Source organism: Vanessa cardui, chromosome 11 (genome assembly GCF_905220365.1).
Source record: "Vanessa cardui chromosome 11, ilVanCard2.1, whole genome shotgun sequence".
Taxonomy (NCBI): Eukaryota; Metazoa; Arthropoda; class Insecta; order Lepidoptera; family Nymphalidae; genus Vanessa; species Vanessa cardui.
This window is the reverse complement of record NC_061133.1, coordinates 11,827,011-11,848,803: the sequence shown is the minus strand read 5'-3', so window position 1 is coordinate 11,848,803 and position 21,793 is coordinate 11,827,011. Positions and strand designations below refer to the sequence as shown.

Sequence of the window (21,793 nt, the reverse complement as noted above, 5' to 3'; positions counted from 1 at the left end):
CTAAGGCGTAAATTATAAAATAAAATTCAGTTTTTTTTTTTTAATAAAAACACGTATTCATCTCGGGACGCCCGACACGAGTGCTAACATAAAATAATTATTGAATATGCCTAAGAGAAATGGAAGCCTGAGAGACTGTTGCCGTTACCCGTTACGTAACGAAGCGGTTTTCCTCCACATAATACATTATTACTTCAAAAATATTTTATAGTCTGTTACATAGTATTAATAAAATAAATAATAAGATTCTTAGTACATAGTACCTACTAAAATGTATCTTCAGTTACTTTTTTTTTTTATAAATAAATATGAGACAACATCACATACATTACTCTGATCCCGATGTAAGTAACTAAAGCACTTGTGTTATGGAAAATCAGAAATAACGAAGGTACCACAAACACACAGACCAAAGACAACATAGAGAACTTATGGTAATCTACATCGACTCCGGGAATCGAACCCGGGACCTCGGAGTGGCGTACCCATGAAAACCGGTGTAATCACCACTCGTCTAGGGAGGTAGTCAAAGTTACTGAAGAACACAACATGCACCGATTTGTGTTCGTAACATTAATATAATCGACCTTAATATACTAAAATATAATAGTCGCCCGCGGCTAAACTCGCGTTTTAGGGTGTTCTTTGTCATGTGTACTTGGTGGTAGGGCTTTGTGCTAGCCCGTCTGGGTAGGTACCATCCAGTCATCAGTTTTTCTACCACCAAATATCAGTACTCAGTATTGTTATGTTCCGGTTTGAAGGGTGAGTGAGCCATAGTAACTACAGGCACAAGGGACATAACATCTTAGTTCCCAAGGTTGGTGGCACATTGACTATGTAAAGAATAGTTAATATTTCTTACAGCGGCATTGTCTATGGGTGATGGTGACCACTTACCATCAGGTGGCCAATATGCTCGTCCGCCAACCTATACCATAAAAAAATGTCAAAAATGTAGCCTATGTCAATTCTTGAAGTTCAAGTTTGCTTCAGCGGTTTGACCGCGAAAAAGCAATAGACAGACAGACAAAGTCTTTCACATTTATAATATTAATATAGATTTCATTAGACGCCCTCAACAAATACCAAACATACAAACAATTGTATTGGTAATAATAAATATACATCAGCAATATTAAGACCAATATACATACCTACTATTAAATATATACACTATCTACGAACTGCCGGAAATTAGGTCTTCGAGCCGCCTTATGCAACGCTTCCTCTTGTACTCGATTTTACATCAAACAGCTAAACAACCTTTAATCATTCTTAATTATATGTTATTCGAAGCTCTTCTAAGTTATAATTAACTAAAGGCTCAACTTCACAATTCATAATAATCTATTTATGTCTAATATAATAGGGAGTATCTTTAATTAAACATTACATACAAAGTTTTGTTTTGGATGATTACTTCCGCTTATTAAAAATAATGTATTTTTTTTAATGCTGTTGCTTGGTCGCCGAGCATATGGGCCACCTGATGGTAAGTGGTCACCACCGCCCATAGACATTGGCGCTGTAAGAAACATTAACCATTTCTTTCATCGCCTATGCGCCACCAAACTTGGGAATTAAAATGTTACGTCCCTTATGCCTGTAGTTACTGGCTCACTCACCCTTCAAACCGTAACACAACAATACCAAGTACTGTTGTTTAGCTGTAAAATATCTGATAAGTGGGTGGTACCTACCCAGACGAGCTCGAACAAATCTCCACCACCAAGTAAAGTATAAGCAATTTCTTACCATCCGTTGCCAACTTACATTGTTGTTGTTTTAGGTTGTCCCTTAAATTGTGTGTGTAATCATTGTGTGAAAGACAATATGTTTGGAAATAAACATTATTTCCAAACTTGTGCGATGACGTCAGACAGAGAAGTATGGAAGAAGCATAAGGGCAGCAGGATGATGTGTTTATAACAATGCTGGTTCGGTACCACTTACCACAATAATCTTACAATAAAACAGAGAGCCTACACTATTCTACATATTTTCTTTTATAGTAGGAAAATAATTTAAGAGTAAAGTCCATGATTTCAAAAGCTGGCAACGCACCTACAAGCCCCAATGTATTTATTGCAAAGTGATTACCACCGCCCATGGATGGGGTGGTAATCACTTTTAATCAGGTGAGCCTGCTTTTTTGCCACATACAACATATATATATTACGTGATCACCTAATGTGTTTATAGTTACACATATCAGTGAATTTTCACGAGATTAAATTGTTTTTGTAATAATTCACTCGTATTTATCTCGTACTCGATGGTATAAGAAAACATTTAGAAACAATACGGGTGTATTGAAATAATTTAAATAAACTCCCACCCTTCTGTGTATAAGGCCCACATACAGATAAGGTTTTTTGTTACTTATTTATATCTAAACTTCAAATGTAGTAAGTAGCCTGGCCTACTGGCCTAAACCCATTTGTGTAGCGAGACGTTTAAAGGCTATTATATATTTTTTTATTATTTATTATAAAAAGAGGTTCTTTTGGTGATAGAATAAAATGTTCTAGGCTCGACTAGGCTGGTTTTTGTTGCGTTAGTTTCGTGGTTCCAAATTCAAACTCGGTGACGTCATAGAATATAAAATTCGATAAGACCGGAATCTTCATCGAAACATCAATGACGGTACAACAGTCGTCGGATACGTCCTCCTCAAAAAAATGTTAATAAGCTCATACTCAAACACTTAAGCGATGTCTCTTAATTGCTACATCATTTGAATTAATTTACGAATTTACATAATGTTATGAATTTATACGTTGTAATTTAATCCGAATCTCAATTTTCCCTTCAAATATATTCGACTATCTTCATAAACTAAGTTCGAAATGTTTGTTAGAATCTAAAGTGTAACTCGATTTACTACTCGCAAGTAATAGTTTTGTTGTGTTTGTTTATAGTTTACTTATTTTGTTTGGATTAAACGGAACAAATACAGTATTGTTTTTCGTAGTCGATTTGTTTTGGTGTATTCTAACATTTAGGTTGAGTAAAAATTTGTTTTCGTTTTGTTTATTGTATGCTGTAGGTGTTTTCAATTAATATATACATATGTTCTAGTCAAATCGTTACAAGGTATTGAGTACCTTCCTGATCGAATCCGAAGTCCCGGTTTCGATTCCTGTGTTGATGTAGAAAAGTTCATTAGATTTCTATGTTCTCTAGTGTCTGGGTGTTTGTGTTGCCGTCGTTACTTCTGATTTTGCATAACACAAGTGCTTTAGCTAGTAATATTGTCCAATATTTATTTATTTTATTAAGTTATGTATCGTGCTTCAAATCCCAATAAATATATGAGAGGGCAACACTGTTTTCCTTCTCTTTCTTTCTCATTCGCCAATGACCTAGTGCTGTCTCGCTCGCACATCATCCCACCACCACCTGGCAGTGTCGAACTTTAATTTGGTTCGACGTCCCGCATTGGCATCCGAATCCTTACTCGGAAAGGTCGAATTGAATTTAAGTTGAAAGTGACTTTTCACTAAATTTATAATTCGAATTAAACGACCTACTTGTGAATTCATCCATTCGTCAAAATAGGTTGACCGTCATTCTGCAACAAGTATTAAAAACCGACCGTAAGTAATAAAAACAATAAGTATAATTATTAATACGTAATAATGATAACTTTTAATACATTTTAACGATTTAACGGGTTTCCGTTCGGAATATTATGTAAATTTATTTAAATATTACATATATATATTCATTTACCCTCCAAATAAATAAAAAATGTTTGGCTTAAGCATTTGTTAATATATTTGAGGGTTTCTAAAATAAGTGCTGTTGCAGTTTACTATGGATAATAATGACAAAGAAATTCAAAGCGGAGGAAAAGTTGGTGGAGCTTATAAAAAGAGGACGCGTTCGCCGAGTTCGTCATCCACTAGCTCAAGTTCATCAACTTCATCTTCCTCAGTTCGTAATAGAAGAACTAAAAATAAAAAGACCAAACGACGCAGGCGCAACGACAACATCCTTGAAAAGTTGGCAAAACAGGTAAACGATTTGCAAAATCACTTTTACTATCATACTCATGCTAAAACAACAGATATATCGTGTCCGGGACAAGGAGTGCCCGATATTCATCTGGATGTTAGTAGACAACTTTACAGTGACGAGGAGAATGACGTAAGGGCGTCTACTCCTGTAACTTCCGATTTCAATATTACCCTCAGTACTAATGTCAAGGAGCCGTCAGTACCAAATACAGCCCCCGAATATTTAACAGCTTTACAAGGCATTCAAAGATTTAATAGCCCTGAATGGAGTGGTATCCGGTATGCGGAGGCCCAGAAGGTATTTTCTTGTTCCCCCGGTTTCATAGAATGAAAAAATGCAATGAGGAACTTAAAGCGTTTGAGACTCCTCGTTCTCGTCATCTTCAGCTATCTGAGAGGTCCTACGCTGCATTAACCCTTGCCCTTATTAAACAGCAAGAAGCACTGCAGACGGGAATAAGAGATTTCTTATCCTGGATCCGAAACTCTGGTGAAAATTTTTCATATGAATCTATTAAAGAAAAAAGATAATACTATCCTTGGAGGTGACTTACACAAAGTGTCCTCAGATACCTTGCAATTAGTGTGTGGTCGCAGAGCCGACATTGTAGAACAACGACGTGACAATATTTTAACCTTAACGAAAGATCCGCTCATTAAAAGTACTCTTCGCAAGATTCCTCCGTCATATTAATTCCTGTTTGAACCTACCGCTTTCTGCACAGCTATCGAAAAAGCGGGTGGCGTGAAAAAAGCCTTCTGGTCACAACCAAGGGTTCATTCCAAAAAGCCTGGTGCGCAACCAAGCTCAAGTGGAATACTTAATTTACCCGCGCAGGGAAACCGAAACTTTGCACCTGCGCAAGGTGGCAACAGAAGTAAACAACATGCGCCTGCGCAAGGTGGCAACTGCTGTTCCATGTCAGCACACTATAATTGCAATCGTGTAGAACAGCACGGTGAGTCTAATTTCTATCGTGACGCAGGGAGAGCTCATCCAATCCACAGCCGTGATTCCTTTCGAGGCCGCTTCAGCGGACAGGCTAAAAGAGGACAAAGAAACGCATCCCGTGGAGGAGACAAGCGATCAGGCTCTCCATCATATAAAGGAAATAATAGACAATGTAAATATTGACTTACAACCCCTTCGGGCAGGTCAGCTGTCCGAATATCACTTTCAATGGAAAGAAATGGGTGCCCCAAATATAATTTTGAAAATGTTGCAAGGGTACCGAATACCTTTTGCTCGAAAACCACCATTATCAATGCCAAATCTGCAAAAATGCACTTATCAAACTCCAACATTCAAAGAAATGACCAAGATCATTCAAACACTCGAAAAAGATGCAGTGATCGAGAAAGTAGATCGAAGTCCAAGCTTTATTTCCACCCTTTTCTTGCGGCAGAAGGCCAACGCTACCTCTCGAGCAATTTTCAATCTCAAAACACTGAACGATTACATAGACACAAGCCCTTTCAAACTCATAAACATGTATCAAATCCCAAACTTTCTGCAACCAAACGATTGGCTATGCAAAGTCGACTTGTCACAAGCGTACTATCACCTACCAATTGCAAAGTCGCACAGATGTTTTCTACGACTAGTCTACAACAACAACCTCTTCGAAATGAGGGTACTTCCTTTCGGTCTGAATACGGCTCCAAAAACTTTTGCTACCATAACAAATTGGATTGCTCAAACTCTGAGAAATCAAGGAATCAGAATCATAGTCTACCTCGACGATTTTTTAATTGTAAGCTAAGATTTGACGGTTTTAGAAAGTCACATGAAAATTGTGATAAAAACCCTACTCAAGTTGGGCTGGAAACAAAATTGGCAGAAGTCCGTAATTGTGCCGAAAAAATCATTAGAATATCTAGGGGTAATATGGTACCCTTGACTAAATCAAATTGCTCTCCCAGAAGAGAAATATCAAATTATCAGCAACGTGGTATCAGAATTACTAGTAAAGAGAAAAACCTGTCGGAAAGAGCTGGAAAGCCTATTGGGATTGTTAAATTTTGCAAGTTTTGCTGTACGCAGAGGCAGACTGAACCATCGAGGACTACAAAAACAGCTCAGAACTTTACCCGAAAGTCAGCCGTTAAAATACTTTCCTGTAACATGTCAAGCAACAAAAGATCTGAAATGGTGGACAATAAATTGCAGGAATCGAACCCTGCTCCATGTTCCATATCCGGAGCACTATCTGACCTCAGATGCTTCAAGCATAGCTTGGGGTGCAATGTTGGACGACCAGTATGTAACAGGAACTTGGAACACTGCAGAACAACAATGCAATGTGAAAGAAATGTTAGCCATTTTAAAATGCTTAAAAAGTCATTGTCAAACCCTGAAACGCAGTTCGATCCTAATACAAACGGACAACAAAACAGTGATTGCATATTTACGCAACGAGGGCGGAACAGGATCTTCTCTCTTGATGGAAATAGCGTACACAATATTCAAAATCATGGATACTTTTCACATACATTTTACCATCCATCACATACCCGGCGTGTACAATACCGAAGCCGATGGTCTGTCGAGGCAGCGAGTACCCGCAGAATGGCTTCGCAAGTGGGGTACCCCTGTACTAGATCTGTTTGCCTCGAAAAATGCCCATGTAGTTCCAACATACGGAACATTCGACAGGAACGACGAGAATGCTGCTCTTTTCAACGCACTAGCGAGACCATGGGATTATCGCCTAGCATGGGTGTTCCCACCACCCTATCTAATTCCAAGAGTTCTGCGACACATAAATCAAGCAACAGGAACATTCTTGATAGTAGTTCCCCGGTGGGAACGCGTATTCTGGAAGGCAGATCTACGGAACCGAGCCATAGCAGCCCCCTACACAATAAAAAATCTCGAAAGAGTCCTGCTGGACGTAACGACTTGCCGGCCACCTACGGGTGCCAACGAAATGACGTTGGAGATATGGAAATGTGGGGGTGGACTCCAACCTTGAGTACTTGGAAGAGTTCGCAACGAGACCTACTGAAATCTGCTTGGCGACCATCTACTTTTAATACATATAGACCTGCATGGACTCGTTGGGCCCTAACAAACAGAGTGAAATTAACTGACCCTTCTGGAAGTGATGTTGCAAGATATCTGGCTGATTTACATAATATTGAAGGTCTATCGTATAGCACCATACTCGTACATAAATCAGTTATATCCACTTTCTGTAACGCAGAATTATCCAATAACATAAGTTCCCATATTTTAGTTAGACAGGTGTTGAAAGCAATTGCGCTCAAGAAACCTAAGGAAACTAAACCTCCTATTTGGGATATTAACCAATTGAAGAGTCACCTGGTCCAAAGAAAACTAGACAGTAATTTATACGACACCTGTAGACACACAGCAGCTCTACTATTGTTATGTTCAGGAAGAAGGGTCCATGACCTAACTGATGTGTGACTCAAATCATATGGTATATTTATCAAAAGACGCTGTAGTATTTTGGCCAGCGTTTGGCTCCAAAACAGACTCAATAAATCATAGACAGTCAGGCTGGAAACTGAGTCGTAATAAAACAAATAAATGTTTGGATCCAATTTTCTGGATAAATAGACTTATCACTCTTAGTGAAGAACGTAGATCGTTGGCAAAATGCAATAACCTGTTTATACGCACCAAAGGTGCAGCTCAAGCAGCCACACGTACAGTTATTGGAGGATGGGTGAAATCTGTATTGAAAGACGCTGGTATTAAAGCTACTCCTGGTAGCTTTAGAGCCGCTGTAGCATCAAAGAATTGGACAGAAAATTTCTCAGTCGATGATATTCTAGCTAGAGGCAATTGGAGCTCTGGTGATACATTCAGGAAATATTACCAAAGGGAAGTCGCAAGTACAGCGCCCTCGACCCCTAAAAGTTGTGGAATCTCAGAATCGTTCACACCACTTGATTGATTAAATTTTGTAATATTAATTGAACATTTATGTACTGATTATGTTATATATTTTGTACATACTTAATACTACTTAATTAATAATAAATTAAGTATCATAATTTTTTAACGTCAAGTACATATACCTAAGTAATAATATCTGAGATATTACTAATTAAATAACTGTTACATATTTCATAGTATTCTGATAAACTGTAATTATTTCATAGTCAGTATATATTTTGATTAATAACTCTTATCAGACTTTTAATCTTGATTTTCATTTGTATTAAGTAAGTTCTTCCATAGCACATCACCCACGAAAATGATTTACAAGCTATCTAGTATTTCTACTTTATCGAATTCCTGTGTGTAAATTAAGAATAATCACATTGGCATCCACCACCAGGGGCGATAACAAACACCTCTCATATATTTATTGGGATTTGAAGCACGGCACATAACTTAATATTAGCGTTTTACCTAACATTAAAACGGTTATTAAGTTCTTACCTGATTCAAATCCCAACAATATAAGTCCTGACTGCTGGACTATTACATGAGATACAATGCGGGACGTCAAACCAAATTGAAGTTCGACACTGCCAGGTGAGGGTGGGATGATGTGCGAGCGAGACAGCACTAGGTCATTGACGAATGAGAAAGAAAGAGAAGGAAAACAGTGTTGCCCTCTCATATATTTATTGGGATTTGAATCAGGTAAGAACTTAATAAGCGTTTTAATGGTAGGTAAAACGCTAATATTATTTACAACACGTGAGTTAGTTGAACTTGCTATATATATTTTTGATAATTGACACCACTGCTGATCTTGTTTCTATATTAGAATCCTGCAAATTGTAATCAATTAATATCAATTGTAAACACTTCTATATACATATATATAGTATAGCTTCTTTCTACTGAGAGCATATATTTAATGCCAGACCTTTTTTGTAATGAATAATATTATTAACGGTCTCACCTATATGGGCAGGGTGCGTTAGTTGCGTCACGGTAGCATGCGTAAGCAATCCCTGGGGCCCGCCGAAAGACGGAGAGAGTACCGCTGGTTTTTTAGTGGGTAAACCCGGAGTACCTGTGCGCACTCGGCGTCCAGGGCTCCGGGGAGTCCCACACACCCTCCCATTTTCCATCACGTGGGGGAAGCGCGTAATGCGTTTTTTCAGCGAGAAAAAAAAGGTGCGTTAGTTTGTTGACTTTTTATCATGAAGGTATTCAAACAACAATTTCCTATAATACCGTAATAGAAACAACACTTCAAACGTCATGCATTTTACTCTCCGATTTAAAATGTAGCGAAAAATATGACGAGCATTACTATAAAGATATTTCTTTGTATACGAAAACAATGAAAACTTTATGATGCTCTTTAAGTTTAATGTCACGTTATACCTCACGAGTATCCTGCAAGAATGCTTTTAACTATAATTTTATCTGTTTCCGCTTTTCCGCTGCTTCCATTATACTCACAATGCGATCTACATGTTAAATTATATCCAAATAAATCTATAATTACAATATACCAAATAGCAGTAAAGCGAACAAGTGTCAAGAGACTCTGGGCTGCCTTGAGAATTCTTCAGTAGATATGACAAAAAAAGTTCTGGCCAAGTAGAGAGCGACTATGGCTGTACATAAAAAAACAAACAAACATAAAACGTACAAAAATCAAGCCAAAACCTGTCATAGGTGTCACGCGAAATTTGTCATGCTACCCACTAGTGAGATTAAAGAAGCTGTCAATCAATGAAACATTATAATTATCAAGCTATATATAATGTTTCTATCGAGTTATAGTTCAAGGTCAAATCTGACATTTGAGTTTATTCTTGATAGAAGTTTCCGCAACCGTAGCATTATCATTTCTTGTTATATATATACATATATATGTATATTAAGAAATTGTACTGTTCTACGAGAAACTTAAGGGCAATTTTGTACCATTGATTTTTATGTACTCGTTTAAAGTAAGCACGCAAGATTAATATAGAACACTGATCCTTTTTTTTATTTGCCGTCTCAATTTGGGATCGCAATCAGGAGAAAGTTATTTTGACTTACAGTTTTATTAATAAAACATGACAATCTCGTGTTTCAAATGCTTTATTTCCTCGTTCACAATTAATGAGGGAAACCGATATTTTAACGCACATAAATTTAAAAAATATATTGTAATTTCAGTAGTTCGGGATGGCCAAATAATATAACGTTTTACAATGATGCTCCAATCTCTCTATATTTTAGAATGCCACGCTATCGTCCAATTGTTTTCTAATGACAGCTCAATCCTATTTAAAATGCTACGTCATATGAAATAATATTAATTACACTTTAACACATTATTGATCAATTAATTACAATAATAATTGTATATAATAAAGTTAATACAATAGCCCCTGCTATATTCATAATATGCAATAGTAATGTGATATAAATTATGATAAAGAATCAAATGTCATAACACCATATTGAAGGCTTAGGTTGCTCTTGTAACAATATTTTTTTTTAATTAAGCCTTGTAACTTCTGTATTACTTCTGATTTAGCACTAAGTTAAATTCCACGGTTTTTAGATCATTAGACATTATTATTAACACTAAAATATTTTTGTCTAGACCAGGAAATGGCAACAGTATCTACGTAGCCGCTGGACCAGAAATTGAAGCGCTGGTTGGTTCCACAGCACATCTGGACTGCAAAGTTGACGCTCTTCACGATAAACTGGTAATGTATGTTCCAGCACTCCAGCTTTCCAGCAGTCACGGATTAAGGATATACGAAGACAAATGAATAGTTAGGCGTTTTTACATACATATTCGTATGTATACGATGTTTATCTGCCCATCTCGACTTATATATTACACATTCTCGTTGTATCCACCCTCATTGGAACAGCGTGGTGGAATTATGCTCCAAACCTTTTTCTCAAAGCAGGCCTTACTTCAGCAGAGGGAAATGTACAGGCTGCTACTGCTGTTGTTGTTTATAATGCATTGTACTACACGCCCTGCGTAGTTTTTCACTTGTTTATATTAATATTGCATAATTTTTCTAAAGCTATTGCTTTAAATTACAAAGTATAAAAATCAATATTCATTTACAATGTAAATTTTCTCGGTAGTAGGGCTTTTGCAAGCCCATTTGGGTAGTTACCACCCACTCATCGGATATACTACCAGACAAACAGCAGTACTGGGTATTGTTGTATCCCGGTTTAAAGGATAAGCCAGTGCAACTACAGACACAAGGGTCATAACATCTTTTTTCCAAGGATGGTGCATGGGTGATTTAAAAAGTTAATATTTCTTACACTACCATTGTGACCAATTGCCTACAGATGGCCCAATTACTCGTCTGCGTACCAATAACATAAAAAATATATTATGTTATTTTTTTTTTGATAATTTATTAATCAGTTTATGAAAAAGGCTGGTTATAAATATTTCATATCTTATATATTAATAGTGTAAGCCGATTTTTATCCCAACGATTATGGGACGAGCTGCACATAAAAAGTCGATTATGGTCTCATTTCGAAGAGCTCCAGCCACACATATGCAAATAAAGAGTATTCTTGAATGCAATTTACTAAATTATTACGATATAACAAATAATTATTTTAGAGATCGGAAAAAAGTTACTGGCCGGTTAGAAATTGGTGATACGACTGTATAAGAAAAAAAAGAAAGAAAACGTAAACATTCCAACTGTAGAAAGGTTTCATCATTTTGACGCTAAACTTCCTCGAAAAAACTTTTGAATAAACGCAAAATTTGGGAAAGACCCACTAGTCAATAATAATACGTCTATTTTATTCAGTAGAACCATAATCGAATATATTATAGTTAGCAAGGTGAAGAGAGAACGAGAATAAGGGAGATAGCTTGTTAGTCTTTGTCAGGACATCTTTGGTGTTCGGTTTTTCTTTAAGAGCAATAACAACGAAGGGTCAAGTCCTACTCTCACGAAACTTGACCATGACGTAACTTTTAATGATGATATGCATTATTTACACGAACGAATTGGAGCTACAGTTTTATAATAAAGGTCGCTCAATTCGTTTATTATAATGTTATGTATGTACGCAAACATAAATGATATTTCAAGAAATTGTGACGTACGTACACAGGGTTAACTCTTGGGGAAATGTATATGTTTTCACAACAGGGTCCCAGACATCGTTAAAGAAAAAATAAATAATTGTAAAATTCAAAAGAATCGTTAAGAGCGTTTGTGTGATAAAGGATATTAACATGGAAAATGACTTTTTAGTTGATTGCACACATTGGGATTAACTTGACCGCCTCCAAGCTATTTCAAATAACGAAAATATATTTAATATTATTGTACAAGAAAACATTAAATCCATACTTGTGAATATGAAATTAAAATATATCTCGGTAGGTAACGAAACAGTGGTAGATTTTTGACTATTATAAGCTTGTGTAGTCTCTTCCATATTTAATAAAGATTTTTTTGAGAATCCCAAGCACAAACTTTCTAGTATATCAAGTTCCTAACACAGGAAACCAGCACGGCAAATATATTTTAAGCTGCATTGTTGTTTGAAAACATCAATTATTGTAAGGCGGTCGCTGGAAATCAGCGTTGGAAGGCGAGGCCGATTTATACTGCCGACATAAGCTCAATGCAGTACAATACAGTGCAGTACAATAGTAAAATTTACCTTTTATTTAAGTTACTTCTCGTGTCGACTGTATTTTACTGTTATCATTGTTATTTCAAAATATATATTTATTATTTAAGTAAAGCAAAAGTAAAAGTGTATAAATCCTACATTCCTAGACTAAAGCTCTTTTTCTAATATTGAAAAAAAAATTGAATTCATAAATGTTATTTTCCTATTTTATTCAGAAATTAATACGGTAAAAACAGTACAGTAACAGTCTGTAAATTTCTCACTGCTGGGCTAAGGCCTCTTATCCCACTAAGGAGAGGGTTTGGAACATATTCCACCACGCTGTTCCAATGTGGGTTGATGGAATGCACATGTGGCAGAATTTCGATGAAATTAGACGCATGTTTTACCCCACGATGTTTTCCTTCACCGCCCAGGCTGAGATGAATTATAAACACAATTTAGCACACATATATAGTGGTGCTTGCCTGGGTTTGGACCAGCAAACAAGTTAAGACGCACGCGTTCTGACCACTGGGCCATCTCGGCTCTAAATTAATTACAGAAATGAATAAGTTTGCTTAAGTACCTCGACTTTATCCGTACGAATGATTTGCTGTAACGCTTATGTTTTCTTAGTCCCTTTCTTACCTCAACGACAACTTCCCTATTTATTAATATTTATTAGGATCGTACTGAAAAATAATAGCTTAATATTTCTTGCATTTAAATTTCGAACAGGTACAATATAATTGCCTATCGTTTGCTTATTATAGTGTTGTTGTAATAGAACATGAATCATGAATAACAGGCTATTACGGTCAAATCATTTAATACTATTGTAATTTACTATGATAATGTCATGTTGGTCTAATTAATATGCGAGGTTCGTGAACGATACAATTTGTTGCCAATATCCAATTAACGTTAACAGTAAGCAGTCTTAAATGATAAATGTTTTTGATAATTGATTTAGATTAATTGATTAATTACTATAACATATGTCAAATTAATCAGCGTGCCCGTTTCTCGTAATATAAGGTTTATAATCTTTGCTTGAAACAAAACGTTTTTTCTTTTTACTTGGTTACTGTTTAAGGTCGGAAATGCAAACACCATTTAGATGATAGAAGATTTTAGTGTCAACACGCTCCAGAACTTTGGAAAAACAAGTGAGAGAGTTGTCAAAAAAAACTGGGATCATTATTCGAGACCCATTTGTTAAGAAACATTTACACAGTAAATTGGCATGGTCATTATGTGAGACCCAATAAATTTTATTTAAAGACAGCTCTAATACTAACCAGACGCGAAACATCAATACGTCCGGTATTTCTGAGTTTCAGTGAGATAATTGTTTGTAGTTACTCAACTACAGATACAAGAAACATAACATTTTTGTTTCCAAGAACGATGTGGCATTGGGGACGTAAGGAAAGGTTAATATTTATCAGCGCTATTGTCTATTAGCAGTGATGACCACTTACCATTAGTTGGCATATTAGCCCAACAACTTCCTAAATTATAAAATAAAAATGAAAACTATTGTTGCATAAACGTATATGAAATTGAGTTTATATGGTTTTTAGTTGAAATAGATTGTTAGAAGTTAAAAAGACACCAATGACAAAATACAAACATTATTAGATATTCCAAAGTGGTTCCTTTATTTACCAAACATTCGTCGAAACATTTAGAAAGCATTGGCAAAGTGCCTGCATGTGTAGGATAAAAATCTGTCACATGCATAACGTGGAATCCGACCAATATCGTGGAAGTACTAAACCTATTCCTCAAGAAAGGATGTTCAGCCCAGCAGTGGATTATTTATGGACAAATTTATTACAAAAATTTTTTTCGCACTTTATATATTTTTTGTATAAATAACATAAAACCCAACGAGATCTTTCTTCCATCTTAATTAGTTTTGGGTTGATGCGATATGAAGTATATTTCCCTAGCGGCTCGAGTGATGTAATGAACAACGCACGTCGCTATATGTATAAATTACACGAATTTTGTCAACGACTCCAATTGTGTACAACATTTACGCGACACATTTCTCTTTTCTCTCGAGGACGTAGTTTGCCTACATAATATTTAGACAATCATCAAGGATTTCGGTGAGCTTGCATTCCGCATTGCAGCAGCGTTATACAAATAACGTTTAAGTTTCCAGAACTCCTATATATATGAGTAATAATAATATAAAAAACAGCCTAAGTCCACCAGAGAGCAGACTCCAGCCCATCAGTGGAAAACTATGACGTACTCTTATAAAAGTATAAAAATTGGCGATGTGAAAGATTATTTTTTGTAAAACCTTAAAATTTATTGCTGAATAAATAATGTCAGTATTCTAACTATGGGAAAGTTGAATGGTTGAGAATTCATATATAAAATAAAGCATAATCAAATAAACATTTATCTCGTTCAAAACACTGAATATACTTGTAAGACTTATTAATTTATAGAATTAATAACGAAATCAAATTAAGACTACTAAAAAAATCACAAACTAAAAAGTGTGAAAATATTAACATTCTCATCTGAATATCGTCTATTAAGCAAAAACACATTTACCGTCTAAAAATTGACAAAGAGTTTTGAAATAAATTATTTCGCAAATACTAAAAAAAATATGTTATACAGGTTTCGTGGGTTCGTCGGAAAAACGACGAGCTGCCAATGGAACTGCTCACGACCGGCACGCAGCAATACACCGCTGACGACAGGTAAATATATACATAGGAATCTATGCATATGTGTTAGTCACCTAATTTTTCCCACACATTGGAAAGTGCCTTTGGATAGTTGAGACATCTGAGATTCTTACCACCAAAGTAACCACTGCGATGACAATCTTCGTCACGGATTAAAGTGGCTGGTCTTACTGATATTTTTATATCAGCAAGACCAGCCACTCGCGATCAGCAATCCGCGATCTCTTCCGTCCTGGGCTAAACTCTTGGTTTGATTGAGGTTCTTAGGCATGTGTGAAGATATTGATATCTAAGCTGCTTAGACTTGTTATGATGAAATGATAGTCAGTTAAGGAAGTCAGCAATGATATTGTGCTAGAACTCACTTTGAATGTTGGTCTTCAATTGTTGGAAACCAACTTAAGTACACTGTTACGCAAATTTGATGCGTATATCCTTTAAATGGTATAAATGTTATAGTCAATATTGCTTAACACGTAGTAACGTTTTACGATCATATACTTACTGCTTTGAGATCCTCGATATTGTACTCTCTAATATCTTGATGAGTATTATTTGAAAGCAAATGTTAATAGTATAAAAGTTTCTAGTATAGTTTGGTATTCAATTTATTGTCTTATACATTATTTTAATTTATAAATTAGTTATATTATTTTGAGTATTTTTTTGAAAAAGTCGATTATTAAACGGAGTGATGGTTTTACAAACTTTAAAAGTAAAGTCTATTCAATTTTGTCTAACCGAGGTAAGCCCCAAAAAATGTAACCTAGTTTATTTTGTAATTGAATCAAAACCATTGCAAAACCAATATGTATTCAACTAAATAAAAATCACAGCCCGCGAAATAAACTCTATCAATTCTATTTAGAAACTTTCCATTGACAAACTTTGTTTGAAAATTACTTTTTAGATGCAACATAATTAATGAGTTAATTTACTGTACAGATTTTTGCATATTTTACCTTAAGTTCATTCCACGAAACGAGCTCCCAGAGGAAATTTATATTGTGCGCTCATTTGCTCATTCCTTCTTCAAACGAATCATTTCTTACGATTATCTTACATACCGGAGTCCCGCTTATATCAGAATTGACCAATGGCGTGCGAGCAATTTGTTCTCTAGGAATTCGACTCGTGGAATAGAATAAGTGTTTATAATTATGTATCGTGCTGAAGTATTATTTGTTTCAAACCGACATACAGTACTATTATAGTTTTAAATATTTAGACAATTTGATTAGATACATTGAGATATATACATATACCGTATATAAATGTTTCAAACTTAATTGCAAATATCTTAATAAATAATAATAATATTTTACTGCCAAAAATGTGTTTACAAGCTTACAAAGTAATTTAAGGTGCAAACAATATAGTTATCACATCTGTAGCCAAACTAGGAAATTTATGACGTAAATCATTGCTTAAAAAGTAAATGTAATATTTAAAAAAGAATACAAAGAATAAACTAGATAAAAATAAAAAGATGTACATAAATAAACGTTGATTACATTTGACCTTCTTCCATATGTATGTGTGTGGATGAATGTGTATGAGTGTGCATATACATATGTATATGCGTGTATATTAAGAGTAGTATAATAATTGTGGATACACACTTTAGCTTAGAGAAAGTAACCGCGAGTTTAGCTTAATACCTTGTACCAATTGAATTGAATAAAAGCCTAAAAAACAGACATTTAATTATTATAATACAATAAAAATGTGCCACTTGATCATATGATCTTATATTCATAAAATTCTATGCCAAAAAATAAAAGAAATAAATCGGCAGTCTTCAAAAAATTTAAGCCTAAAACAACGTCGAATCGATGACCTCTTTTGGCAGTTAGCTAAAAATATTACACTGTTCACTGTTAAAGGTATTTTAGTAATCTGAAGGCAGAACAAATCACCTCCACATAAACCTGTCGCGCAAACGAATATTCGCACAGATGAACGTGAAATTGAAATGTTGCTTCTACGTGACCATTACTCTGTGGAAATATTTGTTTTCATTTTTCTATACATATAATAAAATAATGAAGGATGTTGGTAGGTTCATGGACGAACATTTTTGTTTGCGCTTTGAAATATTCTTTAATTCATTTTGATCATCAATATCTCACACATCATCTTCAATAATCTAAACATTATGGGAGATTAATTAATTGTTAACTATAATATCTATTAATAGCAACAACCTTAAATAAAATTTCGATTATATTATAAACTATTTTCTATGTGGCAACATTTTTGTCTTATACTCTAGGAACTGTTATTTATTTATCATTGTGGAATCACAGTTAACATGACATGACCTTGGCCTTATTAGAAGCTTTAGACAAAATGAAAAAAAAGAAACAAATTGTTCGAATTTTAAAATTACGAAATTACCTACAATTCAATTAAATACCATACGTAATTGTTTTTAGTGGTATTAAGAGCACAAATTATATCGCGATACAAACACAACTATGTAATACAAATTTTAACTATTACACATAAATCGGTACACGGCTGCCGAGAGGTGACATCACGTGAGTAGTATGCCGCCATAAACCTGTCGAGCGAACCTGCACTCACTGACGGACGACGTATGTTCAATTGATGTATATAGCTTTAGGAATTTATGATACGTATGGTGTATGATATCTATGACAGCTTTTGACTATTGAGCGAATAAATTAATGATTATATAGCCCACTTCATTTTTATTGTAGAATTTTGTTACGTTACGAATACGAATGTCCACCAGCGTCCTTTCTGCTGATTTTTGAAATAATTTCCTTCCTTTTTATACATTTTTGGAAAGCTAAGAAAACGGTTATGTTTTTAAAATAATCTGGATGCCAAGTTTCATAAAGATTTTTTTTTGTTTTTGATGCATTTTTGAGGAAAAAAAAAATTTAAAAATATCGAAATAATATCGTTTTCCGTCTCCCATGATAATTATTATTTAAATATTGACAAATATCCAGTGTTTTATAAAACAAAAGAAAAAAAATAGATATTAATTGAAATTTTTTTTTTATAAAAATTTTTGAAGTTGCATTTTTGACAAATTTTGAAAAAAAACTAAAAAACGTGATAACTCAAAAATGATTCACTTTTGGATTATGCATATGGGGGTTAAAATTATTGCAAATAGTCACCCCTATCACCTCCTAACGGATATACGTCCAGTTACCAATAACCCTGTATAATACTCTTCCGTTACTGATGGACTGAGTGACTGACAGACAACGCATAGCCACTGGACCTAGAGACTTTAAATTTGGCACGCTTATACCTTGAGTATCCTAGAAGAAGGAATTTTTCAAAATTTCCACGGGATAGGAAATAAATGGGATTTATGAGGATATATTTATTATGGGAACCAAAGGGGCTTTATCTCCATAACTATAATTATTAGGTCATAACAACAACTAAAAACTATTTGATGGATATTTCGGCATTCCCAAGGGACGGGGATTAAACTAATAATAAAAAAAATATTGATAGGGCTTTGTGCAAGCCCGTCTGGGTAGGTACCACCAAATAACAGTACTCAGTATTGGTGTGTTCCGGTTTGAAGGGTGAGTGAGCCAGTGTAACTACAGGCACAAGGGACGTGACATCTTAGTTTCCAAGGTTGGTGGCACATTGACGATATAAGGAATAGTTAATATTTTTTACAGCGTCATTGTCTATGGGTGATGGTAACCACTTACCATCAGGTGGCCCATATGCTCGTCCGCCAACCTATACCAAAAAAAAAACGGGGCTTGTTTACTATAAGTGTTTAACCCGTGCGAAGCCGGGGCGGATCACTAGTCATTTATAAATAAGTTTACTTAAGAGCTACTTTTATGTAATAAGTACTACAAAAAATAACTCTTTCAGGTTGTGTTGGAATATGTACTTGTGTTTGCGCACAAACTTGTGCACTTTACGTGTCCCACTTGGTAAAGTCCTATTGGAACAGCGTATTGGAACACTTGTGAGGGAGGAGTACATCTAGTTATTTTAACTTTACCTCTGTCTTTTTATATGACTTGGTAATTGTCAGTAGACATTTTGTGTAGCAGGTACATTTACATATATAAAAAAATGACTTTTGACAAAATTTATTAAATAAATAAAAGTGTGAAGCAATTAAAAACTTTACAATCAGACGCGTAAGCAACCCCATCGGATGTCCCATAAATCAGCGACTTGAAACACTGCTATCAGTCAATAGAAATATTTATCTTGTGCGGTTCCAAATCCACAATCTACCTAAACCTGCCAACTTGTCCAATAAGCACTTTGCCAATCAGTTTTATAAGGGAGTACTTATTTCTTATATATAAAACTGTGATGCAATTATTAATGCTCGCCAACAAAGCGACATTCTTCTATTAATTAAGACACACTTATATTGCACATATTTTATTTATTGATTTATTTGAAACACCATCGACATATTCACAATAACACTTATGTAATAACAGTACACGGACCAGTGCAGTGTGATACACCACTACAGGCATTTACAGCACTGATAAATTAAATACAAAGTAATACACTTTTAAGTAATATTAAAAACTTAAATACTATTAAAAACTAATATAATTTGTTACATAATATATGAATACAAGAATGCCAAGCCAAAAAAAAACCAAAATATCAAAGAATATTTAACTAACCGTTTACAAAATAAAATCACCAAATAAAAAATAAGATAAAGTCATCAATAAATAGTAATATCGATTTAGCCAAAACAATTGTAAGAATTAAGTTATATTACAATTAGAGTATTGTACTTAAATTAATATGTTACATAATTAATGAAATAAATGAATATAATATTAAATAATTGGCACGTAGTAAACAGATGGGAATTGATCGGGATTTAAATACTTATAATTATTTACGACCTTAAATTGTTATGCAGGTATTCAGCACGCTTCATTCCACCAGACATCTGGAGATTAGAAGTGAAAGAAGTGAGACCTGCTGACGCTGCCTTTTATGACTGCCAGCTGTCAGCTCATCCACCACGAACTGCTCGGGTCACTTTGAGAGTACCAGGTAGGTACTTTTTAATACTATGCGATAAATATGAATTTTGAACTTGTGTCTTTAATAAAGTGAGCTAGGATGGCCTAGTGTTTAGAACACGTGCAACTTACCTGAAGATTGCAGCTTCAAAACATAGCCAAAGTAACCTACTTATTTAATGAGTATTTTTTAAATCGTATTGTTATAGGATTTACTTTAAATGCTTATCGGATTCTTACGATAAATAGAACGAACGTTCTATTGACCCAGTATATAAAATATATCTTGTTATGTACATATTTGCTTAGTTTGACATGCTTTCTCATAACTTGAAAAAATTAACTAACTAAATAGGTATGTACAGCGGTCGTTACCGTCGTTGTAGGTTACTATTCCAGCATACGTAATCATAATTATAGTTGACCAATTAAAGCAATTCGAAATTAACTCTTCTCTGCTATAAAAGATCATCTGATATACCAATAACTTTTACTAGTCCCTCTGATATTCGAAGTCTAGAGTTCCGCATTTTTAAGGACTACAAATGTCTGTTCTGATTCAACATTCTCCTTTTCAAGTTTTGGATCTAGATCGATTCATTTCATCGTTGAACAAAAAACTCCGACATATGCTTTGAATTTGAGAAGCCTCCAACTTCCAGAATAGCAGCACCCAGTAAATTGGTTTTATTCGGAACACGTGTATGATTGGGACCCAGGCGTGACCCAAACGCTTAAACCGATTGGAAAGTATGCAAAACAACTCTCAACAAAATACGGACACCAGACTTATGTGCATGTAACATTGGAATTTTAGGACCGTGCTAAAGAAACTTTTGGTGACTGCATACTTGGTTTTATTAGTAAAATAAAACTTCATTTTAAATAAATAAATAAATATTGAACAACATCACATACCTTGCTCTGGTCCCAATGTAAGTAGTTTGGCTACTTAGTAATTGTTTTATGGAAAATCAGAAGTAACGACGGTACCACAAACACCCAGACCCGAGACAACATAGAAAACTAATAAATTTTTTCTACATTGACTCGGCCGGGAATTGAACACGAGACCTCAGAGTTGCGTACCATTGAAAACCGTTGTCCACTCTACCCGACCACGGTGGTCGTAATTTTATTGGAATATCTATATATCAAATTTAAAATCGATAATTTTTAAACAGCGTTAAACTCATAAGATCAATCTTTAGTCCAAATGTAAACTACGTATTTATTTACTCCAATTCCATAGCCAGTAATTCCAGGTAGCATGATGGAATTTCACTATAAGCCTTCTTCTTCTTAATAGATGATGCGGAGAAAAGGGTTAATCCCCGGGATATTTATTTGCTGTCACTTTTTTACTTTATTGGTTCCTTTGTCCAAAAACCGTTCTGTTGGTTCTAAAAATAAATACCAATAATTGCCATGACTATTTGGAAACAAACAAAT

The 21,793-nt window shown here is 34.8% G+C and overlaps 1 protein-coding gene across 1 annotated transcript in view; it reads left to right on the top strand.

Annotated features, from left to right (window-relative positions):
* The window catches only part of LOC124533730, a 100,123-nt gene that overhangs the window by 70,612 nt on the left and 7,718 nt on the right, over positions 1 to 21,793 (top strand). Inside the window, exons 4-6 of the mRNA XM_047109182.1 lie at positions 10,568 to 10,676; positions 15,244 to 15,326; positions 20,236 to 20,372. Coding sequence (XP_046965138.1) covers positions 10,568 to 10,676; positions 15,244 to 15,326; positions 20,236 to 20,372 — 329 coding nt within the window. The remainder of the gene's footprint in view (positions 1 to 10,567; positions 10,677 to 15,243; positions 15,327 to 20,235; positions 20,373 to 21,793) is intronic.